Source organism: Solanum dulcamara, chromosome 8 (genome assembly GCF_947179165.1).
Source record: "Solanum dulcamara chromosome 8, daSolDulc1.2, whole genome shotgun sequence".
In the NCBI taxonomy this organism is placed as follows: Eukaryota; Viridiplantae; Streptophyta; class Magnoliopsida; order Solanales; family Solanaceae; genus Solanum; species Solanum dulcamara.
Window position 1 is genome coordinate 4,230,174 of NC_077244.1, and position 25,268 is coordinate 4,255,441.

At 37.0% G+C, this 25,268-nt stretch overlaps 2 protein-coding genes across 2 annotated transcripts; both read left to right on the top strand.

Annotated features, from left to right (window-relative positions):
• The first annotated feature begins 13,811 nt into the window (after positions 1 to 13,811).
• LOC129898977 (putative receptor-like protein kinase At3g47110) lies at positions 13,812 to 15,400 on the top strand. Its single transcript, XM_055973711.1, has 2 exons — positions 13,812 to 15,341; positions 15,389 to 15,400. The coding sequence occupies exons 1-2, from the start codon at positions 13,812 to 13,814 to the stop codon at positions 15,398 to 15,400; spliced, it is 1,542 nt and encodes a 513-aa protein (XP_055829686.1).
• A 6-nt stretch (positions 15,401 to 15,406) lies between these two features.
• LOC129900705 (putative receptor-like protein kinase At3g47110) lies at positions 15,407 to 17,119 on the top strand. The gene is made up of 2 exons (XM_055975724.1): positions 15,407 to 16,503; positions 16,588 to 17,119. Exons 1-2 carry the CDS (start codon positions 15,483 to 15,485, stop codon positions 16,986 to 16,988), a joined length of 1,422 nt encoding a protein of 473 aa, XP_055831699.1. The 5' UTR covers positions 15,407 to 15,482; the 3' UTR covers positions 16,989 to 17,119.
• Positions 17,120 to 25,268: the final 8,149 nt, after the last annotated feature.

Below are 25,268 nucleotides of genomic sequence, written 5' to 3' on the forward strand. Positions count from 1 at the left end.
ACGGATGTACTATGGGTCATTAACGACTTTCTGAAGGTTTGGTTTGGTTTTAGTTTAGGTGACATATAGTAAGGTATCCAAGATTTTGTGTTTTAGGTGGGGTTGGATTGCTCACATGATGGTATGCGACTTATGAATACATTTTAGGATGATATATAGTTCTACATGGTTATTACGAATTTCAAGTAGGATTAATACCACTCTATGGGTGGGACTACATAGGCTATTGTGGTGCGTTCCATGGGTGACATGTTCGTAGTATATAGAATTATCGGGTTTATGAAGGGTTCCTCCAAGTTTGGAATGATGTACATAATGATTGAATTGTAGTTGAAATTGGGTAAGTGACAGATTACGTGGAATTGATATTGGTCGTGATTTAGTCATTTTATCTTAATAGAAAAGTATTGTGAGATTCAAAATTTGGAGTTTTAACAATTCGTTAATACCTGTCATGGAATGCTTAAATGGGAAGAGAGAGGTCTATAGTTTGGAATTTCAAGACAATAATGTATTGCTAAGAGGACCTGGATACTAGCGACGGTCTGAGAATAACGTAATTGGCCGGTGTGATCATGACGTTATGATAGTATTAAGAGTGTTGGCTTCAGTGGAGTACTGTATGAAGTGTGTGGAAGTTAATATATCGAGTATGTTTATGATTGTTATGAGACCGGGCTGGTTGATTTCAAAGTCAGATGAATGGGAATGTGTCCTATAGCCACTATGGAAGGATCATCTTGTGTTGTTCAACTTTGGTCATGTACACTCTTATGTGAACACCTACTTTGTTTCAAACATGATTTGGAGTATGACTCCATGTCTATGCCCATATATGTTTACACTCCCGCGGATGGATTCCTAGTGGTGAATTGGATGTGCCGATCCATGCCCTCTTGGTAGGGTAAGATGTTTGGCAGGTTTGATATTATTGTTGGAGGTTTTGTATGCTTGGAGGTACTTCTTGCTAGATGGGTGCTTGACCATTTCATTCCTTGGGTTATATGAATCTGATTTCCCCGTGATGAGTAATCGATGTCTATAAACTAGATCCGGGGTTTTAAACGAGGTTTCAGGTGTTTTCACCATTTTTGAACTTTCCAAGCTCGGTTCGGCAATTTCTTTGAAATGTTTCATGATAAAACTCTTGGGTAACGTATTTCTAACTATATACTTAAATTCCCATTGATTAATTATGGATTATAACTTCAAAAATTTAGATTTTAAATTGGAGATTTTGAGGTTTTCTTGAACATGAACTTTTGAAAGAAAAGCGGGGATTTTGAACTCATTTTCACCTTGTTTTTTAAATGATTTTTACCATTAGATTCATGATTACTTGAAGAATATTTTCATCTAAAAATATTAAGATTTTGAATTCGTTTTCCGACCTGAGATTTTGGACTAATTTACCCCTTTCACCCAAATTAATTGATTTTAGTGTCATTGGCTTTGAAATGTGATTGTGAGTCTATATTTGATTAGATTATGGTGATTTGTAGTATCATCGTAGAGTAAAAGCTATGACTTTGGGTTAATCATGACTTTAGCTAAGGCAAATGGAATTCTAACATTTTGTTAAGTATGTTGAACCTTGTACTTTTCTATGGATGGGAGTTAGGGTGTAATTGTGATAGTCGGTTGATTGTGATTCATTTATTATGAGGCTTTGATTGTGGAATTTGGGTGTAGACAATGGTGTAAGTGTTGTAAAATCTTGAGTTATTGACTGTTGTGTGATTGTGTACTATACGGTGCTATATTATGATTATTTATTATATATATCTATTTGTGATGGCTGAGAAAGTTATATAAGTGAGATACTAGATATTGAGATCGAAATTTCTACCGGTTAAGATGATTTGCTGGGGTCTTTGTCGGCGGCCGAGGTCTTTTTTGATGGATATTATGCCCGAGGTCTCTTCTGGAAATGATGATAGATATATGGTCTTATGGGTTCCGATCTGAGGTGATCAACGAATGTGTATCGTAGGACAGAAATGCATCATGATAATTTGAAATTGCATTTGCATCTATTTCATCCTGTGGTTATATATGATTGAGATTTCCTGTGTATACCTCAGTGTGGTGATGAGAATATATATGTACTTTATATTTGTGGACTATTTGGTATTTCTACTATATCTGCTGTATAAACTGTATAGACTAGGTTGCTTGAGTACAGGTGTGTAGTTATGGAGGTATGTGGTTGGGATGTCAGGAGTACCTGTATTCCGCATTGCTTTACTTAGGGTTTAGTTCCCATTCGCTGAGTACCTGTTGTTGTTGCTCACTCCTTGCTTCTACACTTGTGTAGGATTTGAGACCGGGGCCTCTTGCTCTTAGCATTCTGTTGATCGGACCAATCTTCTAGACGCGGGAGAGGTAACAACTTGTCTTCTTCGGTAGACTTTCGCTGTCCATTTACTTTATGCTTTGTTCTAGTGGAGGACTGAGACATATATACTTGTATCTTTTTTCATTTCTGTTGAGATAGTGGCTTGTACATGTGACACCAAGTCTTGGGTAGTGTCGACTTATCTTTCGCTTATTCGTATGTAAAAGAATAAAGTCTAATAAGATAGTGGCTTGTATATATCTTATTAGACTTTATTCTTTTGCTTTTACTTTGGTTAATGACTTACTTAGACTCTTAGGCTGAATTGCCTTTGGTGGGTTAGGCAAGTGCCATCACACCTAATTTTCTGGTCGTGACATGCCGATGCTAACATATTGCTCCCCCGGGTCACTACAGAGGGTCTCGTAAAGGTTTTGGAAACAAATTGACCAAAAGCCATATAAATAAAATATTTATGAGCTAGCACATACAAAAAAATGAGAAAATTACATAATTCTGCTTGAGTAATCCCTAAATGCTATAAATATATCATAAATTGTGTCGAGGTTGCACATACTTCTCCCTTGTATCATTACGGAGAGTCATTTAAAAGGTTTTGGAAAAGGTTTGACACAAAGCCATATCACCAAATATAAATGGCCAAACACACATAAAAAATTACAAAATCGTCTAATTCCTCTTGAGTAACCCCTAAATGTTATAAATATGCTGTGAATAATGTTAAGGCTACACGTAGTCTCCCCCGATTTATTACAAATTGTCCAGTAAAGGTTTTAGAAAAAAATTGACCAAAATCCAAACCACCAAAATATTAATGGGCTAACACACATGAAAAAAATAAGAAAATTTCCTTATTTTTGCTTGAGGGCCCCTTACATGCTATAAATATGTAATGGATCATGTCGAGGCTTCACGTACTAATCCCCTGGGTCATTATGTAGGGTATGGTAAAAGGTTTGGATAAAAACTGACCGAAAGTCATATCACCAAATTATTCATGGGCTAACACATGAAAAAAAATGAGAAAATCGCCTAATTCCGCTTTAGAAGCCTCTAAATGCTATAAATATGATGTAGATTGTGTCGAGGCAACATGTACTGATCCCCCGAGTCATTAAGGAGGGTCTTGTGAAGACTTTAAAAAATAAATAGACCAAAAATCATATCACCAAAATATTCATGGGCTAACACACGAAAAATGATAAAATTGTATAATTCCTCTTGAAAGACCGTTAAATGCTACAAATATGACCTGGATGTGTTGAGTCTAGACGTATTTCTCCCCCGGTTCATTATGAAAAGTCCTAAAAAGGTTTTGAAATTTTTTTGATCGAAAGTCATATCACTAAAATATTCACATGCTAACACACGAAAGAAATGAGAAAATCCCCTAATTATGCTTGAGTGGCCCCAAAATGCTATAAATATGGCATGGATCATGACAAGGCTATACGTATTGCTCCCTGACTCATAACAGAGTGTCCTGTAAAGGTTTTAAATTTTTTGACCAAAAGTCATATTACCAAAACATTCATGGGATACACATAAGAAAAAAAAAAGAGAAAGTCGCCTAATTCCGCTTTAATGGCCCCTAAATACTATAAATATGTTGTGGATCATGCAGAGCCTACACTACTGATCCCAGATCATTATGAATGAACCTTTAAAGGTATTGGAAAAAAATTGATTGACAATCATATCACCAAAATTTTCATGGGCTAACTAATTTCGCTTGAGTGGAGCCTAAATGATATAAATATGTCGTGGATTGTGTGAGGCTAGACATACTTCTCCCCCGTTACATTATGAAGGGTCCCATAAAGGTTTTGAATTTTTTTTAACCGAAATCCACATTAACAAAATATAAATGGGCTAACGCACATGAAAAAATGAAAAAATGCATAATTCCTCTTAAATGGCCCCTAAATGTTATAATTATGTTGCGGGTTATGCCAAAACTACACATACTATAACATTGGGTCATTACGGATGGTCCCGTAAAAAGTTTGAAAAAAATTTGATCGAAAGTCATATCACCATAATATTCTGTCATGCCCTAGGAGGGTACCCTAGACGTGGCCGACACTCAGAAACTATTACTGGCTCCTAAGAGAACCACTTGGCCTGATCACACATCCGTTCATTCATTCAATAAGCGGAAGACTTAAAATAAAGAGATAATTAGGTGGGTAATTCCAATCAACAATCTAGCTCAAGGAAGAAAGGCCATAGGCCAACAAATCAAGCTTTAATCTATATCATTAAATAGTCTGACAAGAACAATTCAAAAAAATAAAATACTCAATCGACCCATCACTATCTAGTCTATGAAGCCTCTATCATTACTATCTAATTGGTGCCAATGACAGGTTCATTGCTACCTCAAATCAGAATGAAAAGACTAAACTCAACGCAAGAATAACATAAGTGGTATCCTCCGAATGTAGGGGAGGACTCATCAATAAGCTGAGTGTGAACAAATCATCAATGGTGCGCCTATTGATGATTTCTTAAATTTGTCTCTGCATCATGAAATGATGCAGGTCCAAATGGACGATAATACGTGGAATGTACGAGTACGTAATATGGAAGAATGAAACATACATCAAGGTAGAATAATATAAGTCCAAATATCTCAAATCAAAAAGATAAGAGAGACTCAATCAAGGTATCATAAGTCTAAAGTAAGAATACAGTTTAGACAGAGACCAATCATATACAATCCAATCCAATCATATACAATCCAATTTAATCCAATCATTTACAATTCAATCCAATCTTATCATATACAATCCAATCCAATCGTATACAATCCAATCCAATCCAATCATGTACAATCAATTCATTCCAATCCAAGTATTTGCAATTCCATCCAATCCAATCATATACAATACGATCCAATCCAATCTAATTGTATACAATCCAATCACATACCATCCAATCCAATCTAATCGTATACAATCAACTCAACAATAAAGTCAAAGAACTTAACTCAATAGATATGCAAATTAGAATTTAGCAATGTTTTACAATTTGACTCAATCATCTACAATCTCAATCAAGCCAATCATATCATGCACAATCCACTCAATCTGGGAGTTTCTCTAACTGACAATCATCACCTATGAGCCAGTGATGTACAACAATACGACATTGTTGCCACGCCCATCCATACTTTGCCAGGGTATGAACGAATCAACCAATCATGGATCCAATAATCAATCAAGTCCTATCATGCAGGACAATGAAATAGGGAAACATACGACTTTAACGGTCCAATCCTCTCCTAAATTGGCTACGCAGTTCATGGAATTTGAGTAGGGACTATACTCTTACCCAATTCAGTGCTCGATACTTCTCCCAAGACTCAATATTCTCATATCTATCAGGTGAGTAAAATACTCAAAATACTCATTTAGTCTCTTTTGGACTTAGTTCAAATCAACTCATTTAGTCTCATTGGACTCTTTTCAAAACTCAATCAATTTGGTCTCATTGGACCTTTTTTTAAAACTCAATCAATTTCAATCATCACTTCATTCAATTAGGCAATCCTTTCACGATTTATTCATGACTCATCGGGACTCCAAATCAATAATCGTTAATATTTTCGTCTAAGACATGCTTTCAACTCAATCATGCAATAAATATTAAATGCATTTAAAACATAATTTTCACTCCTCAAGTCAAACTCAAAATAGACATTTTAATGTAAAAATGCTCAACTCGTTTATATTCAAAATACTCATGCTCAAACTCTTTCTAAATCAAAGATGAAAATGACCACTCTTTAAACTCAAAATAGTGCATAAATAATTTATGCAAAAACATTCACAAATCATTACTAAAACTCCTTCTCAAACAATCATTTATACTCAAAGTACTCACAAGACTCCAATCAAATCGAATTATGCAAATCATATCATGTAGTCACATTAGACTCCAATTCATTACATCTCAAAACATCATCATCAACATTACATCTTCATCAACCATTTTACTTTTTAAAGATGAACATAATTTACATCATCATCAAACATCTTGCTCCAAAATCCTTATTTAACTCTATGTTCAATTTCATCAAACTCATTAAAATATGCATCACCTCACTTTGAAAGCAATATTTTAATTATCATGAAAAACCATCAATCTCAACCTCAAAACAAATTATGACAAAAATGAAATCTCATCTTGGGTTCATGTGAATGAATACATGAATCCATACTGTCAACAAAACTCAACACAAGAACATCATTAAAACATATGAATTTATATACAAAACTCAATAGAAATTATAGATAACTCAAGAACTCAACTCATAGAACCTCAAAACTCAACTCAACTTGATTCAATAGAGATGTAAGGCACGTGTGTGAGTAGCCTTACATACTTGGAATGAAGATCATCTCACCAGAAATAAAGACTTGAAGGAATGGCTTGAAACCTAACTCTTCTTCTCTCTAATTTCTTCTCTCCAAGTCTTCTATGCCTAAGATGAGGAGAAAACTCTCTTTGGGTATTATGAAGAACTGATTTTTAGTCCCAAAATGGCTAGGGTTATATTTGGGATAGGTGGAGAAAATTCCAGAATGCCCTTTCTCAAGAAAAATCTGAAAAATGAGTTCAAACCCTATAGGCACTATAGTGGCGCGCCGCGCCAAATGCCAAACTACTTCAGCTAGTTTCGGGCACTATAGTGGCGCTGGGCGCCACTCCAGCGCCAGGCCTGAAATCGTTACAGTGATAGTCTATAGTAAAATGGTTATAACTTTTGATTCCGAACTCCAAAAAATGCAATCTTGGTGGCGTTGGAAAAAAGACTAAAATAACTTTAATTTGATAAGTCACGGGTCATCTAAATCTTAATATTGTAAAATTTATAGTCATTTGAAGTTGACCCTTATATGGATTCATTCGAAAACTTAGCCGATAGAAATTCTTTGGACTTGGCTTGGTGTTAGAGATTCCTCATGAACCTAAACCACATCTAATACCCTTCAAATAATTAGCAATTGATCCTAACTCATATATACAATTACAAGTCATTCATTTTGACTCTATACGCATATGAAGAATGGTTCGAGTCTTCACCAAAAAAAATTGGGGTGTTAAATATTCGTTGGCTAATACACATCAAAAATGAGAAAATCACCTAATTCCGCTTGAATCATCTTTAAAAGCTATAAATATTTCGTGCATTGTGACGAGGCTATATGTACTGCTCCTCCAAGTCTTTACAGTGGGTCCCCAAAAGGTTTTGGAAAATATTTGACCAAAAGTCATATCACCAAAATATTTATGGGCTAACACACACGAAAAAATGAGAAAATCGCATAATTTCGCTTGAGTAGCCCCTAATGCTATAAATATGACATGGATAGTGATGAGACTAGATGTACTACTCCACTAAGTCATTACAGATTGGTCCCGTAAAGGTTTTGGAAAATAATTGACCAAATCCATATCACCAAAATATTCATAAGCTAACACATACGGAAAAAATGAGAAGATCACCTAATTCTGCTTGAGTGTCCCCTAAGTGCTATAAATATGCCGTGGATCATGTCAGAGGCTACACGTATTGCTCCCTAATTTATTATGGAGGATTTCGTAAAGGTTTTTGGAAAAATTAACCAAAAGTCATATCACTAATATAATATTGAGCTAACACACAAGAAAAAAAATGAGAAAATCGCCTAATTCCCCTTGAGTGGCCCCTAAATGCGATAAATATGTGGTAGACCTGTCACGCCCCGGGAGGGTACCCTAGGCATGGCCGGCACTCGAAAGCCATTTCTGGCCTCCAAGCAAACCACCTTGTCCAGTCACACATTTATTCAATTACATTATCTCAGCGGATGACTCAATTAATGAAATACTATTCATATTTAAGGGCCAAAGGCCAAACAACTTTCAAATCAACAACAGTTATAGAAGAATTACTCGAAAGAACAATCCAATATTTCCACACTCCGGTCTATGAAGCCTTTATCTACAGTCTAGGAGGTGCCAATGACAAGCCCATGGCTACCAACAATCAAAATTAAGGAAACAACACAAAAACTATACAGGAAAGCTCAACATCCTCCGGAAACTAAGAGGACTCACCAACTAGCTGGGAGTGTGTGGATCTTCAAAGGTGCGCCGGTTGATGATCTCTAGTACTTGTTTCTGCATCATGAAATGATGCAGGCCAAATGGCGTCAGTACATGTAATGTACGAGTATGTAAAATGGTCGAATGAAACAAACATCAAGGAAACATCAAATCCACTCGGAAACTCAACTCAAGAGAAATAACAACTCAATTAAGTGTCCTAAGTCTAAACAAGAATACAGTTTAGATAGGACCAATCACATACCATTCAACTTAATCCGACTCAGAGTACTATCAAGACTTATGTGGGAGTTTCTTTTATCCGACAACCATCACTTATGAGCCAGTGACAGTACAACAAACCGACGTTGTTGCCGCGTTTGTTCATACTTTGCCAGGGTATGAATGAATCAACCAATCATGGATCCAATCCAACCAAGTTCTATAATGTCAGGACAATAATTTTGGGGAAGCATCCGACTTTAATGGTTCAATCCCCTCCTACGTTTGGCGACGTAGTTATTGGGTTTGAGTATGGACTGTACTCTTGCCCAATTCGGTGCTCGATACTCCTCCCAAAACTCAATGCTCATAAAACTCCATCCAATCAACTCAATCAAATCATATCGACAAGTCTCATTTCAACCTTGTCAACTCATCAACTATATCACAATCAAACATCTCCCAATCATATCCTTCAAGAGTAAATTTTAAATGCACACTTATAGCAACATGTAAACATAACCAATCATTTCCTCTATCCATTTACTCAATTTTTGAGACTCATCACAACTTCAAGGCTTTAAATTAACAATTCAAGATAAACAACATTTTAAGAAAATAACATCCCTTATCATAATCCACATAGTTAAGAAAATCAATGAAGCATATTTAACAAATCATCTTCATCAACTCATACTCACATAAAGGCTCTTTTTAGAAGTTTTTTGACTCAACCTCATCAACAATGCAAGAATCAAATTAATAGATGACAAGACTCATTTGAACACAACCCTAGCAAGAAACTCCATTCCTATGGACATTTATCCTCAAAGAAGGTATAGGGCACATGGGTGGACTCAACCCATGTTTTGAATGGCCTTACATACCTTAGTGAAGACTTGAAGAAAACCTTGTTGTTGGGTCCTCAATTGGGAAGCTTGAATCTTGAAGCTCTTAGAATAAATCCTTGTTGGAAATGATGAAGAAGAAGAAGAAGAGAGATTTTCTAGGGATTTTAGAGAGAGAGTGTGGGACTAAAAATGATCCTAAAAACGTCCCAAGGCTGTGTATATATAATTTGGGACAATTTCCAAATTGCCCCTTCTCAAAAATTCTGAAAAATAGGCTAAAACGCTCTGGCGCGATACTAGCGCGTCGTGCCATTGCAGCGCCATGTCGATTAGGCCTAAAACCTGCACATCTCGTATTGGCGCGCCGCGCCAGGAACCAAACTACTGAGGCATGTTCCTGACGCGATAGTGGCGCGTCGCGCCCTTACAGCGCCAAGGCCATATTTTGTTTGGGTTCTGGAAATTAGGCTTGAAAAACCTGCACATCTCGTAGTGGCGCACCGCGCCAGGGACCAAACTATTTAGGCATGTTCCTGGCGTGATAGTGGCGCGTCGCACCACTGTGGCGCCAAGCCTAATTTTCCAGCAGTTGCAACCCAGGCCTAAAATTCCTGCCGTGCTAGTTCATCTTAGGATCGTCATATCTTTTGACTCCGAACTCCAAAAATTACATTCTTGGTGGCGTTGGAAAGAGGGATCGATGACCTTTAATTTAATAGGTCATGGGCCACCCGGATTATCGTCTTTCAAAAGATAGGGTTGTTAGAAGTCGACCCCGTATACGAACTCGTTCTAAAACTTAGCCACGACGGGTCTTTTGGACTTAGCTCGGTCCTAGGGGTCCCTTGATGACCCCACATCACCTCTAACACAACTTAATTTCTCAGGGACTCACCTTAACTCTTGCGTATTCCTCACAATACTCGAGTTCGACCCTACCCTTATACAAGAAGGGTCTGAATCATAGCAAAGATTTTTGAGGGGTGTTACAAGATCGTGGGTTATGATTGGATCTCAGGTCTCAAGATCGATCTGGATTCAGGTGTCGGGTCTCGAGTCGGCATTGCGGTTGGGTAAAATGTTAGGGTCAAGGTCAAGGTCATATCACGAGTCGATATTGGGGTCGGAACCTGAGTTGGGTCAGGACATAGGTTTGGGTTCTGGGTCTTTATACTTGCATATATTAAATCTAAATGCCCTTAGGAAAATATATTCTCCTTACTAACTGAACTTTAGAAAATAAATAAGAAAATCACTTATTTTTCATGAAAAACAATTTCCTTCATAGAGAACACACCTTGAATCAAAGCTCTAACCTTATTGCTAAAAAGAATCTCAATCAAGTTATTTTCTAGGATCAACACCCTTGGGTTGCCATCTCTATCCAATCAACTCAGTTATGAAAGAGGCTCCCCAATGTTCAAATTCAGAAGCTATATATTTAAGGTAATGGAAGAATAATAAAACAATCTATCCATAATCAAGCTATTTGTTCTATTCTTAAACAAACATTGTATTTTCACTATAGTGATTTATTATGTACTCAAAAGAGGGAAGAGAGAAGAAAATATTATGGCGAGGCATCATATCATATTAATAATTCATTGCTAAATAGGATTAGTGACAAAATTTATTGTTTAGTTATAAAATTTATTCGTCGTCAATTGTTACTTTTTTAGTAATGAAATTAAAACAATTCACTCCCCTCTAGTATTTCATGCATTATTAATAACTATCTCAGTCTAACCATCAATATGTGGGTGACAATTGATAGGGTACAACAATTTAGTACACAACTTTCTCTACAAAGTCTTCCAAAATTAGCACCTAGAAGTATACAATCTAAAGAATCCTTGAATAAAAATTCTACCAATTCTATGAAATCACTTATAATCATATGACTTGTTGTCATTAATGTTGAGTGGTGCTTTGTGATACCACCTTTGTGGTAGTTGTTATTAATATTAGGAAACATTTGGTTCGCAGATAAAGCTATTCTAAAATTATAATTCTGTGTCTAATTTATCCAACCTACCAGATAAGATAATATCACACTAGTTTTGAGGTATAAATTTTTTCTTGGATTAGTTACCTTCAAAATATCAACCACTACAAAATTTGTTTATTCGACGATAAATTTTTCACAAAGACAACATTAATTACACTCAATCTGATTGATTATATGAATTATCAATGATCATATTTCCCCATTTAAATTTATCTTCAACCAACATGAATTTTGAATTGGGCCACATTGTCAAAACGAAATCCAGAAATTAATAGAAACATTGTGTTTTTTCCAAATAAAATAAAAAATTCTCCATCAGTCTTGCATCATAGTCAAATTCAAATATTCAAAAAGATATTATTTTTTAACACAAACAAAAGTTTCTTACAGCTAATAAAGAAGCTACATCATGTTTCAGGCAGTTTAATATGTGTTTTTTTTATGTGTGAGTCTAAATTTGACCAAAGTATTTATATAATATTAAGCCTGAGATCATCCAAGAGAATAGCTTAATGATCGATGAGCTGGTGCAAACAACTTAATGATCAACGAAGTGGATGTAATATTCTTGGAGACCAGAATTTCAGCAGAGAAAAAATGTTAAGTGTTTTGTTCTCACCTTGTTAAAGTTACTCGATATTTATATCAGTATGAGATAACTTGATTATTCGTTGAAATAATCAAGTTACACGAAAAATTGAACACCATTAAGTAATTTTATAGTAAGGATGTCACGTGTACAAAAAATATTTTCCAGTTTTCCCATGTTTGGTTGATCTATTTTTTTGAAAAATGTTTTCCTTCATATCGAACACACATAATAAATTCGTTTGGTCTACAAATAGAACAACCAACTTGAAATTGAGGCATAGTTATTATTGTTGACAAACTAATTTGATATGGATCAAGGGCCCCCTTCTTGCTTATCAACACTATTTTATTTTTAAAAAATTATAGCTCAAGATGTTTTTCTTTTTCCAAAGTCAAAACTATTTAGATTTATAAATGGTATATTGGAAGAATATCAGGGTTGCAATGACCAGAATGACATATTATTTAATTGTGATGATTGGAACAAATGTGTAATAAAATTATAACCATAAAAAACTATTTTCCTGCCAGGCTATGCTGGTTAAATCAAAATCATTCTGTAGATTTCTTTGTCATTTCAATTAAATAAATATTTTTGTACATTTCTTTGTCAAATAAATTAATGTCTTTAATGTGCAATGTCAACAGGAAAGTAGGAGGATTAGATTATCTTTAATTTTCAGCTGGCTAATCCAATTATGTGCTTTAAATTGTAATTTATGGTCAAAAGAAGAATCATAACTAATGAAATGTCAAAGAACTGGCAGAAAATTTGTGAGCTAGGAAGCCCCTAGGACTTTGATCTAGTGATAAGATTGCAGCGGGTCGTGATTTGTGTATTAGGTGCACGTTAGTGGTTATGCAACTTCCTAGAAGTTAATACTTTGTTTTGTAGTCTTTCAGTTACCATATAGTTTCTATAATAAAGGCTATAGGTCATCAGTTGTACCCCTGTTGTAGATAAAAGCTTAGCCTGTTATTCAAGTGAAGAAGGGCATTGGCATTATGCATCGACCATCGAGTTTCGAATCATGCACAACTGGCACTAGGGGATTTCTCTTATATTTAAAAGAATTTGTGAGAAACTGTAAGAATTGTAAGATTAACACTTAGAGACAGTACCCTGAATTCTCATAGTCAAATAAATCTCTAGTATTATGCTCTTTAAAATATTTATGTGCTAATTGCTTACTTCAAAATATATATATACTAAAATAGATTAACTAAGTTTCGAGTCAACAGAATTTATGTGTTTCCTTAACAAATTTAATTCCCTCACAATTGCTCAAGACTTGGATTAATTTCTCTCAGAGATAGAATGGAACACTATTCTACAATAGAAATTGTAGAACTTCACCGAACTCAATAAACGTATATCACACTTGACACTTACTTTTTCGTGAAAGGCAATGTCTTTTCAGTTAAAAAGTAATTATCAATTCAAATCCAAGCGATAACAACAGTGCAAGGGAAGACTATTTTCTCAACAATTTATGAGTTAGAAGATGTGCTCCTATATATTAACACACAAATCTTCCTCTCTCTCACCAATGAGGGACAAAGTTCACTTGTAAAAGTAGCTTTTCAAATTTCACACTACAATTAGAGACTAACATAAGAAACTTTTTTTCTCAAACGAACAGTTTTAAGGTTCTCTAATATTAAGCCAGTTTCAATTTTTCTAATGGATTTCTATGTTTCAAACTTTCATGTACTTATTGTCATAATATTCCTCAATGTGTTCATATCACAAAGTGCTTATGCAGCCATTCTTGGTAATAATGAGCCAGACAAACTTGCACTTGTTGATTTCCAATCAAAATTAACTGCTGATCCTCTACAAGTCGTATCGTCTTGGAACGATTCGATACATTTCTGCAACTGGAGAGGTGTCACATGTGATCCAAGTATCCAAAGGGTGGTTAGGCTGGATCTTACAGGGCTGAAGTTGTCTGGAACCGTGTCGCGAAGAATTGGTAATCTCTCTTTTCTTGAAACACTTTACCTGTCAGACAATTCATTCACTTCTGTAATACCTCAAGAATTAGGCTCCTTGACAAGGCTCCAAAGATTGAACTTAAGCTTTAACTTCTTTGAGGGGAATATACCATCCAATCTGTCTAGCTGCATAAATCTCATTAATCTTGATTTGAATCACAATTATCTTATAGAACAAGTCCCTTCAGAACTAGGGTCATTGTCAAAGCTTCAAAAATTATATCTCAACAACAACAACCTCACCGGGAACTTCCCAGTTTCTTTTGGAAATCTTTCATCCCTCCAAGAACTTAGTGTGAATTATAACTACCTTGAAGGGGAAATCCCATCTACTGTTTCCCTTTTGAGAAACTTGACCGTTTTTAGAGTGGCGGTGAATCATTTCTCTGGCGTGTTCCCACCTGCACTCTACAATCTTTCATCACTTCAACTTCTCTCAATCACTCAAAACAATTTTCATGGTGACCTCAAGGAGGACATGGGGCTTATTTTACCTAACATTCAGAGGCTATACTTGGGTGGTAATGGTTTCACCGGTGAGATACCTGTTTCGTTGTCCAATGCTTCAAATCTTGTCCAGCTAGATTTATCAGTAAACAAGCTCACTGGATCCATTCCCTTGAGTTTTGGGAAACTCAGGTCTCTCCTTTTGCTTATTGTCCATTCTAATCAACTCAGGAGTGATGATTTGAACTTTCTTACTCCTTTAACAAATTGTAGCAAGCTACAGTATCTTGATATTGCCAATAACAAGTTTACTGGCGAGTTCCCCGGCTCAATCGGTAACTTATCATCCAAGTTGAGGTGGCTAAACTTTTACAATAACTCTATACATGGGAGCATTCCTCCAGAGTTTGCAAATCTTGTTGGTTTAGACGCGTTGGGGATAGGCCTAAACTTCTTGACAGGTAATATTCCAGCTTCACTTGGAAAACTTCCGACGTTGAAACAACTTTACTTGGCCTCAAATCAATTAACTGGTGAAATCCCTTCTTCTTTAGGCAACCTTACACAATTATTGTATCTATACTTGCATAATAACAGTCTAGAAGGAATCATACCTTATGGTTTTGGTAATTTCAAGTTTCTGCAAGAAATTGACCTTTCTGACAATAGGTTAAACGGGACCATTCCAAAACAATTTATCGGTCTTTCCACCCTTTCCAGAACACTAAACTTGTCACACAATTCCTTGACTGGTGTATTACCTAGTGATGTTGGAAACTTGCAACTTTTGGCTGCATTTGATGTTTCATACAACAGATTGTCCGGTGAGATACCTAATAAGATAGGCCAATGTTTTTCTTTAAATAAGCTCTATCTTCAATCCAACCTGTTCCAAGGAACCATTCCGAATATGGGACAGTTGAAAGGTATTCAGTACTTAGATCTTTCGAGTAACAAGTTAAGTGGTCCGATACCTCAGGATTTGGTAAAGTTGCATTCTTTACTTAATCTGAACCTGTCGTTCAACAATCTTGAAGGCGACGTTCCCTTAGATGGTGTGTTCAAGAACGGAAGCGCAGTTGAAGTGAAAGGAAACAATCTTTGTGGAGGAATTCCACAGATGCATTTACATCCATGCCTAGTAAAGAACAAAGGGAAACCAAGAAAGAAAGATGCTGCACTTAAGGTCACGCTAGCAGTTGTCCTTGCATTTTCTTTCTTGGTTCTGGTGTTGTCCGCATTAGCCTTTACGTACCTGAAGAAAAAGAAGAAGAAAAACTCAAGAACAGAACTTCCTCCAATGCCATCACCAGAGGATATCCACTTCCACCCAAAAGTAACATACAAGGAACTTCATGATGCAACCAGTGGATTCTCATCACAGAGTTTGATTGGGACCGGTAACTTTGGAAGAGTGTACGAAGGAGCTATTCCGTCAAGTGAAGTAGCTATTGCAGTTAAGGTTCTTAATCTCCAGCAGAAAGGAGCTTCCAAAAGCTTCCTAGCTGAATGCCAAGCCTTAAGGAACATTCGCCACAGGAACCTCGTGAAGGTTCTAAGTGTATGCTCAAGTTCTGATTTCCAAGGAAACGATTTCAAGGCTCTTATATACCAATTTATGCCAAATGGGAGCTTGGATAAGTGGCTGCATCCTCAAGTAGGACAAGGTGGATCCTCAAGTTTAAACATTCTTCAAAGAATAAACGTCTTAGTAGATGTTGCTTGTGCATTGCATTATCTTCACTACCAGTGCCCAACGCCGATAATTCATTGTGATCTAAAGCCTAGCAATGTCCTTCTTGACAATGATCTAACAGCTCATGTTAGTGATTTTGGCTTAGCAAGGTTGCTTGTAAAGTCCAACAGGGAAACTAATGCCAATCATTTCAGCTCCCTAGTGGTTAAAGGAACCATTGGATATACACCTCCAGGTTATATACTTTCGTATTCTTATGAACATCACTTTAGATAGGAATTAATTCGTAAGGTAGCACTAATGCATTTTTTTTCTTCAGAATATGGCATGGGAGGTGCTGCATCAACCTGGGGAGATGTCTACAGCTATGGTATTCTCTTGTTGGAGTTGTTCACTGGAAAAAGTCCCCTCGATATAACATTTCAAGATGATTTAAACATTCACAACTTTGTCAAACGTTCATTACCAAATCGCGTGCTAGAGATTGTTGATCAATCAGGTTTGGAAGAAGCAGCATACCAGGGAGAATTCAAGACTGAATGGATTGAATCTTTGGTTTCTATTCTTCAAACTGGAGTAACATGTTCAGCAGAACATCCACAAGACAGAATGAATATGAGACAGGTTCTTGATAGGCTTTATTCAATAAGAGACAGGTATCTTGGACACCAAAATTCACAATTAAGAATAAGTGTTGTCAAAGGCGCACTTAAGCCTTGAAGTGTGGCACAAAACGTGTTGAGCGCTTCGTCTCGCTTAATGTGCACTTTAGTGCCGTCATCTAGGGATGAAGACATACTTTTCCTTGCAAATGAGCCTTTTTTGAAGAGGCAGACACTAAACAATAGCTATTTCACTTTATCGTAACTTTTTTTCAATTTTTTTGTTCATATATTTGTCATTCATGCTAATAATTATTATCTTGGACTCTCTGTCTCTCTCTCTCTCTCTTTCTCTCTCTCTCTCTCTATATATATATATATATATATTTGAATATTTTCTCCGTTTGCACCTTTTTTCATTAAAGCTCACTCTTTATTTACGTTTTGCACTTAAAGTGCCAAAGGGCCTTAGAGCTTTTGTTAAAATTGACAAGATTCTAGGTAAAAGTTTGGTAAACTTTGACATCTATTCTACCTATAAATAGGTATCTCTTGATTCATTTGAAACACACCTCTCATCACATCTCTCACTTGTCTTCTCATATTCTAAGACATTTGTAAAATACATTAGAAGAGTAGAGAATTGATAGAGCAATTCTCTTAGATGTATTTGGGATCTCTCCCCTTTCTTTGTTAATATAAAGGCAATTGTTCTCTCGTGGACGTATGATCATTCTGATCTGAACCACATTAAATATTATTGTTCTTCCTTGTCCTTTATATTTTCACATTTCCGCTAACAATTGATATCAGAGCCAAGGTTCTGTTTGAGTATGCTTTGTGGTTGCAGCACAGTATGAACTTCCACATTAGAAAAATTACTTTGGTTTCCTGTATTTCCAAATACTTTGTAGTAGAAGAGGAAGAACAAGTAAAAATGAGTTCCATAAAGTTTGAAATTGATAGGTTTAGTGGGCGCAACAACTTCAATATCTGAAAAATCCAGATGATGGCGTTACTGCAGAGAAAAGGTTAAATCCATGCTATTGACGAAAAGTACCCCGATACCACATTGGTTTCTGACAAGGCGAAGATTGAAGGAGATGAATTGAGTGTAATTCAACTGTCTCTTGCACCTAATGTGCTCTGTGAAGTGAGTACAAGTACCGAGGAGATGACCAAACAATTATGGGATAGGCTGGAAGGGCTTTACCATGACCAATCGATTACAACAAGGATGTTGTTACAATGGCGTCTTCACACATTTAAGATGGAGTCAGGTACTTTATTGCAAGACCATCTAGATGCATTCAATAAACTTGTGATGGACTTACAGATTACTGAATTAAGAAGGATAAGGAGACGCTTGCATGTGCTTTGCTATTTTTATTGACTTTGAAATATCGTGATATTGAGAATTCAATGATTTATAGCAAGGTGCCTATCACTCTTGAGCAAGTGCGGCAAACACTTAACTCTTGTGATGTGCAAAGGCATTTTGAAGGAGACAAAGATGATGAAGCTAGTGGCTCTTTGTGAGAGGTTTTACTAGCCAATAGAGAATGAGCAAATCAAAGCACAGATCAAAGTCTCGTGTCAACAAGAAGAACACAGAGTGTTGGGACTATCACGGGAAGGGACACTTTGAACAAAATTATCCTATGTCGAAGTCCAAAGAAAATACGAGTTCATCCATTGTTGAGCAGGTACATGATTCTAATGATGATGAATATGTACTAACAACATCATGCAATAGTGGAGTCTATGATAACAAATAGATGTTAGACTCTGGTTGTACTCTGCATATGACATTTTGAAAAGATTGGTTCAATAGCTATGAGACAAATGGAGGAACTGTAGTAATGGACAATAATGCAACTTGTAAAATAGTTGGCATCGATTCAATTCAGGTATCTCAGAAAGAAGCCCTAGAAGGAATCTTAGCACATGCACTTGGAGAGTTCGATAGACATGAGATTAGCATTTTCTGAGCATTTAGAGTAAAGTGAATATAGACCAGTTTAGAGAATGTGGAATAGGTCCATATCCTTATAATGTTGGCTTCAAGCCTAAGGGGGAGATGATAAGTTGAAGAACCAAGTCGAGTGTTGAGGATCAGATAGTGATATGTCCAGACAGAGTTATGGTAATATATCAATCCATTCTTATTCTAGTGTATTCCTTAAATTTTAATCATTATAATGTCCTATTGATGTCATGTATATTAGTATTATGTCCATGATCTATGCTTATACTCTTCAGACAGATTCACACCTATGTTCAGTTCCATGAACTCATGATAGGCCCTAAAGGGATAGAGAAATCATGTTCCACCATAAATGTTCTCTTATTAGATTTCCTGAATGAATCATGCTTATGATCTTTTTCTCTAAGACTTCTAGTGATCCTTTCTGATAGCGATGTTGATGATAGTAGATGAGTTATGACATATGAGAGAGAGTGGGTGTTCCTTATTGTGATAGTTGTGGTATGTTTATTCCATTTAAGGTTATAGAAATGGAGGAAGAGAGAGATGTGATCTTGTTGTGTGTAATAAATAGGTAAGAGTATATTGGTATACCTCTTGGTAGAAGTTAATGCAATTGACAGTGTACAGATGCTAAGATTGACATGAAAATTCTTAAGAGATGTTGACTTCAAAGAAGCCATAAAGTGATTAGAATAATAGGCTTGAATGAGTGATTGTCATTATATGAGTGATTGCAGTAGGCTAGTAATGTCCTCTTGTAAAGTTTTCAAGTAAATTTATTAGGATGGTTATAGAACTAGGCTTGAATGTGGTATTGATGGCATGTGGATGAATGCACGATGCATTAGGTGCTTTTTGATTTGGACTCGAGCTTGGTTGAATGTAATGGAAAGAAGTAGTACTCTTGAGATGAGGTTCTCCATAGAGACATAAAACATGAGGCTTGTGGTTTAGATTAGCATTATTATATTACGTGTAGTACCCCGTGACTTAGCATTAGGCTTGAACATAATAAGAGAATGCAGTTATACTTGGAGTCCTAGGCCTTGGTGAAGGTATTCATATGTATCCTTATGGATGTTATGAGTTGCAGCCGAGAAAGAGTTGTATTTAGAAAGGAGAGTATTTGAGCTCGAAAGCTATTAGTCATGTCGTTTTATTCATAGTGGTCATACTCTTAATCGGTCTCATAAGCCTCTTTCTCGAAGTTGAGAAATTTTGATTAAAGCATTGGAGAATATAACCCTCCTCTCATTTTTGCTTCAGTGTCGATGTTGAAAGTAATGTTCCTATTACAATCTCTGAGTTAGTACCTTCTTGAGTTTGAGTAATTGAGTGAGTTATTCACGAGCTTGAGTCTTTGAGTTCTTGCATTGAATTCATGCCTTCCAATGATGGTATTGATGGTAATATTCCTTTTTTCTATCATAGATTGATGTTCATTCCGAGTTTAAGTATATGATGAGTATTCTTGAGTCCGAGTAATGATGGATTGATTGTTTGAGTGTTTGAGTATCTGAGTTCTTGATTTGCACTCGTGCCTTGTGCAATTTCCTAGCTTGGTCATCATTCAAGTACGAATTATCCAAAGGGGGGATATTGTAACACTCCAAATTTTTTTTAGCTAAGACCGAGCCATCCTTCATTAGGGTATGGGTTTGTACAAAATAATTCATAATTGTGTGAATGTGTGAAGGTTCATTCTTTAGTGTGAGAATAGATTTGGAGATGAATTAAAGTCGTAAGGATCCTCTAGCATAAAGTTGAGTTGAAAGCTTCCTTACCGATTGATTTTCAATAAAAGATTTTACTTAGGTCAACTTCAAACGATCATATCTCCTAGAATATAAAGAATTAGGTGACCCATGACCTATCAAATTAAAGATCGTTGAGTCTTCTTTCCAACTCCAGTTAGTTTATCTCATTCTGAGTTCGGACCAAAAGGTTATGACAATTTTACTGGAGGTTGCAAGATTATAAGTAGTTACGACTAGTAGAATGGGTATTACAACCCGTAGAAAAAATGATGAACCGTAGAAGTACTTTTCTCAGAAAATTCCTACACGTCTTCTAGGGTATTTTGTTCCTTCCCCAAGCTCTTTAGCCCTATTCTAAGTCTTTAAGTGTTTTAACTGAGTATATCATCCAACTAACTTGTTTACCTCTCATAATCATCAATCTAAACCATCTAGTCTCAAAAAAAATCTCTCAAAAAAAACCTAGGGATCCTCTCCTTCATCAAGAACCCTAAGTCTTTCAAGTCAAAAAAAATTCAAAATACGAAGAAAAACTTTCCGTACAAAATTTTCCCAAGTTCTTCCACTCTAAGGACTTCATAAAAGAGTTTTTTTTCTTGAGGGCAAGCATCGAAGTTCCAAGATCAAGGTTTTATCCAAGATATCTATTATTTTTTGAGTTTTGATTGTAATATAAATCTTCCAGGTATGTAAGGTTAATCATAGTTTTGGATTGAGTTCATCCACGCGCCCTACATCTAAATTTTATTGTTAAACAGTTAAGTTGAGTCTAACCTAGTTTCTTGATTTTCAATTGAGTTAATTCTTCTTCTATTCATCTCCATATAATTATGTATTGAGATCATTGTTGTTTTCTACCGCTCAATTGATTAGAATTATTGCTCATGGCTACTTTCCCGTGAACCCTAGTTGATTTGATAGGCATGACTTTTACATACTTATTTTTTGTAAAGATGATGGCTTTTGTGCATTGATGAAGAGAGTGATTTGAACTAACATAATATATATATATTATTTATTGAGTCTAAATGAGTATGAGTGTCAAACATGATTGATTGAAATCGAGGAAGAGTTTTGACGAGATGTGAATAATTTTTGAAAGCATATTTTACTGAAAGAACTTGATGATTTGAGAATAAGTATTAATTTTAAATGAGTTTGAGTTTTCATAAGAATTAAGTTTTGACATTTAAATACTATATGCATTGATTGAGTGTTAAAGCATGATTTGTGAATGTCACGCTCCGGGAGGGTACCCTAGACGTAACCGGCACCCGAAGGCCATCTCTGACCTCCGAGCGAACCACTTGTTACAATCACTCATTCATTCAAGCACATTCTATCAGCAGAAAACTCAATTTAAGAAAGACTTCTCATATCATAAGGGCCGAAGGCCAGACATTTACAATCAAGACGATAATCAAAATAGGAATCCTCAGGATGACCGCTCGACCTCCTCACATCTTAGTCTATGAAGCCTCTATTCAAGTCTAAAAGGTGCCAATGACAAGCCCATGGCTACCGACAATCTAAATAAAGAAAAGACAATCAAAAACTGTACAGGAAGGCCCAATATCCTCCGGGATTTAGGAGGACTCACCGACTGGCTGAAAGTGTAAGTGGATCTTCAACGGAGCGCCGGTTGATGATCTCTAGTACCTGTCTCTGCATCATGAAACGATGCAGGCCAAATGGCGTCAGTACATGGAATGTACGAGTATGTAAAATGGCCGAATACAACGAACATCAAGGAAGAATAATTCAACCAACTCGGGAGCTCAACTCAAAAGGAATGACAATTCAATCAAATGTCCTAAGTCTAAACAAGAGTATGATTTAGACTGGACCAATCATATACAATTCCACTCAATCTGACTTAGAGTGCTATCAAGACTTACTTGGGAGTTTCTCTTAACCGACAACCAACATTTATGAGCCAGTGAAGGTACAACGAAACGACGTCGTTGCCACGCCCGTTCATACCTTGCCAGGGCATGAACGACGAACACTCATGGATCCAATCCAACCAGGTCCTATAATGTCAGGACAAAAGCTCTCGGGGAAGCATCCGACTTTAACGGTTCATTCCCCCCTACGTTTGGCAACACAGGTATTGGGTGCGAGTATGGACTATACTCTTGCCCAATTCGGTGCTCGATACTCCTCCCAAGACTCAATGCTCATAAAACTCCATCAACTCAACTCAATCAACTCATATCAACAAGTCTCATTACAACCTTGTCGACTCATCAACTCTATCACAATCAAATCTCAATCTCAATGCTCAATCTCAATCATATCTTCAAGGAAGCTTTAAATGCACATATAACATCATCTAGATATAAAATCAATCATTACCTCCATCTATTTGAGAAAAATCTTTGTGACTCATCACATCTCCAAGACTTCAAATCGACATTCTTATAATAGGCAACATTTTTAAGAAAATAGTATACTTTATAGAATCTATATAATTAACAAGACCAACAAAACATATTTAGCAACTCAATTCCTCATCATCTCATACTCACATAAGGACTCATTTTAGGAACCTCTTAGCTCAACAACATTAACACATCAATAATTTGATAAGATGGGAACAATACTCATTCAAACATGTACCATACCAAGAAACTCCATTTTCATGGATATCTAACCTCAAAACAAGAATAGGGCACATGGGTGGACTCAACCCATATTTTGGTTATCCTTACATACCTTAGTGAAGACTTGAAGAAAACCTTGAGGTTGGGTCTTTAATGGAGGACTCTAATCTTGAAGCTTCTTGGACTCCTTTGTTGGAAATGGAGAAGAAGAGTAGAGAGAAGGGAGAGGAGCTCTTAGGGATTTTTAGAGAGAGAGTGAGGGCTGCCAAATGAGTTCCCAAAAGGCCAAGGGCTACATATATATAATTGGGTAAGTTCCCAAATTACCCCTCCTCAAAATGTTCTGAAAATAGGCTAAAACGCCCTTGGCGCGATAGTGGCGCGTCGCGCCCTTACAGCGCCAAGGCCGATTTCGCCTGAAACCTGCACAACATTTAGTGGCGCGTCGCGCCAGGGACCAAACTACTGAGGCATGTTCCTGGCGCGATAGTGGCGCGTCGCGCCCTTACAGCGCCAGGCCTATTGTTCCAAATTCTGGGGATTTGGCCCCAAAAACCCTGCACACTTTTAGTGGCGCGTCGCGCCAGAGACCAAACTACTGAGACATGTTCCTGGCGCGATAGTGGCGTGTCGCGCCCTTACGGCGCCAGGGCCATTTCTCCAGCAGTGGTAACCCAAGCCAAAGTGAAATCCCTGTCGTGCTAGTTCGTCTTCGGATCGTCATATCTTTTGGCCCCGAACTCCAAAATCTACGTTCTTGGTGGCGTTGGAAAGAAGACTCGACGACCTTTAATTTGATGGATAATGGGCCACCCGGATTGACGTCTTTCAAACAATAGGGTCATTGAAAGTCGACCCTTACGTGAACTCGTCCTAAACTTAGCCACGACGGATCCTTTGGACTTAGCTCAGTCCTAGGGGTCCTCAATGACCCCACCTCACCTCCAACGCTCTTAAACTCCTCAGGAACTCATCTTAACTCAAACACGTACTTCGAAATAAATACGATGGGCCCTATACGGGTACAAAGAAGGCCCGGATCTTAGGAAAATTTTTTGAGGGGTGTTACATTATCTCCCCCTTGGGACCATTCGTCCTCGAATGATGAGCAACCAAGAATAGACTCGGGGTACAAATCACAATCAAAATTCAGTCATTCAATCAATCAAATTTTCAATCAAATACCAATCAAAACTCAAAAAGGTACAAATGAATTCGAGTCAAGGGAACGGTCATTACCTTCAATATTCTCCTCGGTAGGCACGAATAAATGTGGATATTTAGATTTCATGGCTTCCTCCGCTTCCCACGTGGCTTCCTCAACAAATTGATTCCTCCACAGAACCTTGACTGAGGCGACTTCTTTGTTCCTCAATTTGCGGATTTGGCGATCAAGAATTTGGATTGGGACCTCCTTATAGGATAAGCTATCCTTAATTCCAACGTTCCCAATAGGGACTACCAATGAGGGATCGCCCAAGCACTTTTTCAGCATTGAAACGTGGAACACCGGATGAATAGAAGCTAGCTCTGAGGGTAGGTCCAGCTCATAAGCGACACTCCCGATCCGCCTCAAAATTTGGTACGGGCCAATGTATCGAGGACTAAGTTTACCCTTCTTTCCAAACCTCATGACCCCCTTCATGGGTGACACTTTCAAATACACCCAATCATCCACTTCAAACTCTAAGTCTCTCCTCCTCACATCGGTGTAAGACTTTTGGCGACTTTGGGCTGTCTTTAGCCTCTCTCAGATAACTCGTACCTTCTCCATGGCTTGATGAACGAGGTCAGGCCCAATCAATTCGGCTTCACCAACTTCAAACCACCCAATGGGCGATCTACACCTCCTCCCATACAAGGCTTCATAAGGAGCCATTTGGATGCTTGCATGGTAGCTATTGTTATATGCGAACTCTATAAGAGGCAAGTGATCGTCCCAATTTCCCTTGAAGTCAAGCACACATGCTCTCAGCATATCTTCCAATGTCTGAATTGTGCGCTCTGCTTGGCCATCTGTCTGGGGATGGAATGTTGTACTCAAA

Bases quoted from the DNA above. Each gene is read 5' to 3' on its own strand.
- LOC129898977 (XM_055973711.1), top strand. From the start codon at position 13,812: ATGGATTTCTATGTTTCAAACTTTCATGTACTTATTGTCATAATATTC.
- LOC129900705 (XM_055975724.1), top strand. From the start codon at position 15,483: ATGGGACAGTTGAAAGGTATTCAGTACTTAGATCTTTCGAGTAACAAG. The intron at 16,504-16,587 runs GTTATATACTTT...TTTTTTCTTCAG, and splicing joins CATTGGATATACACCTCCAG to AATATGGCATGGGAGGTGCT.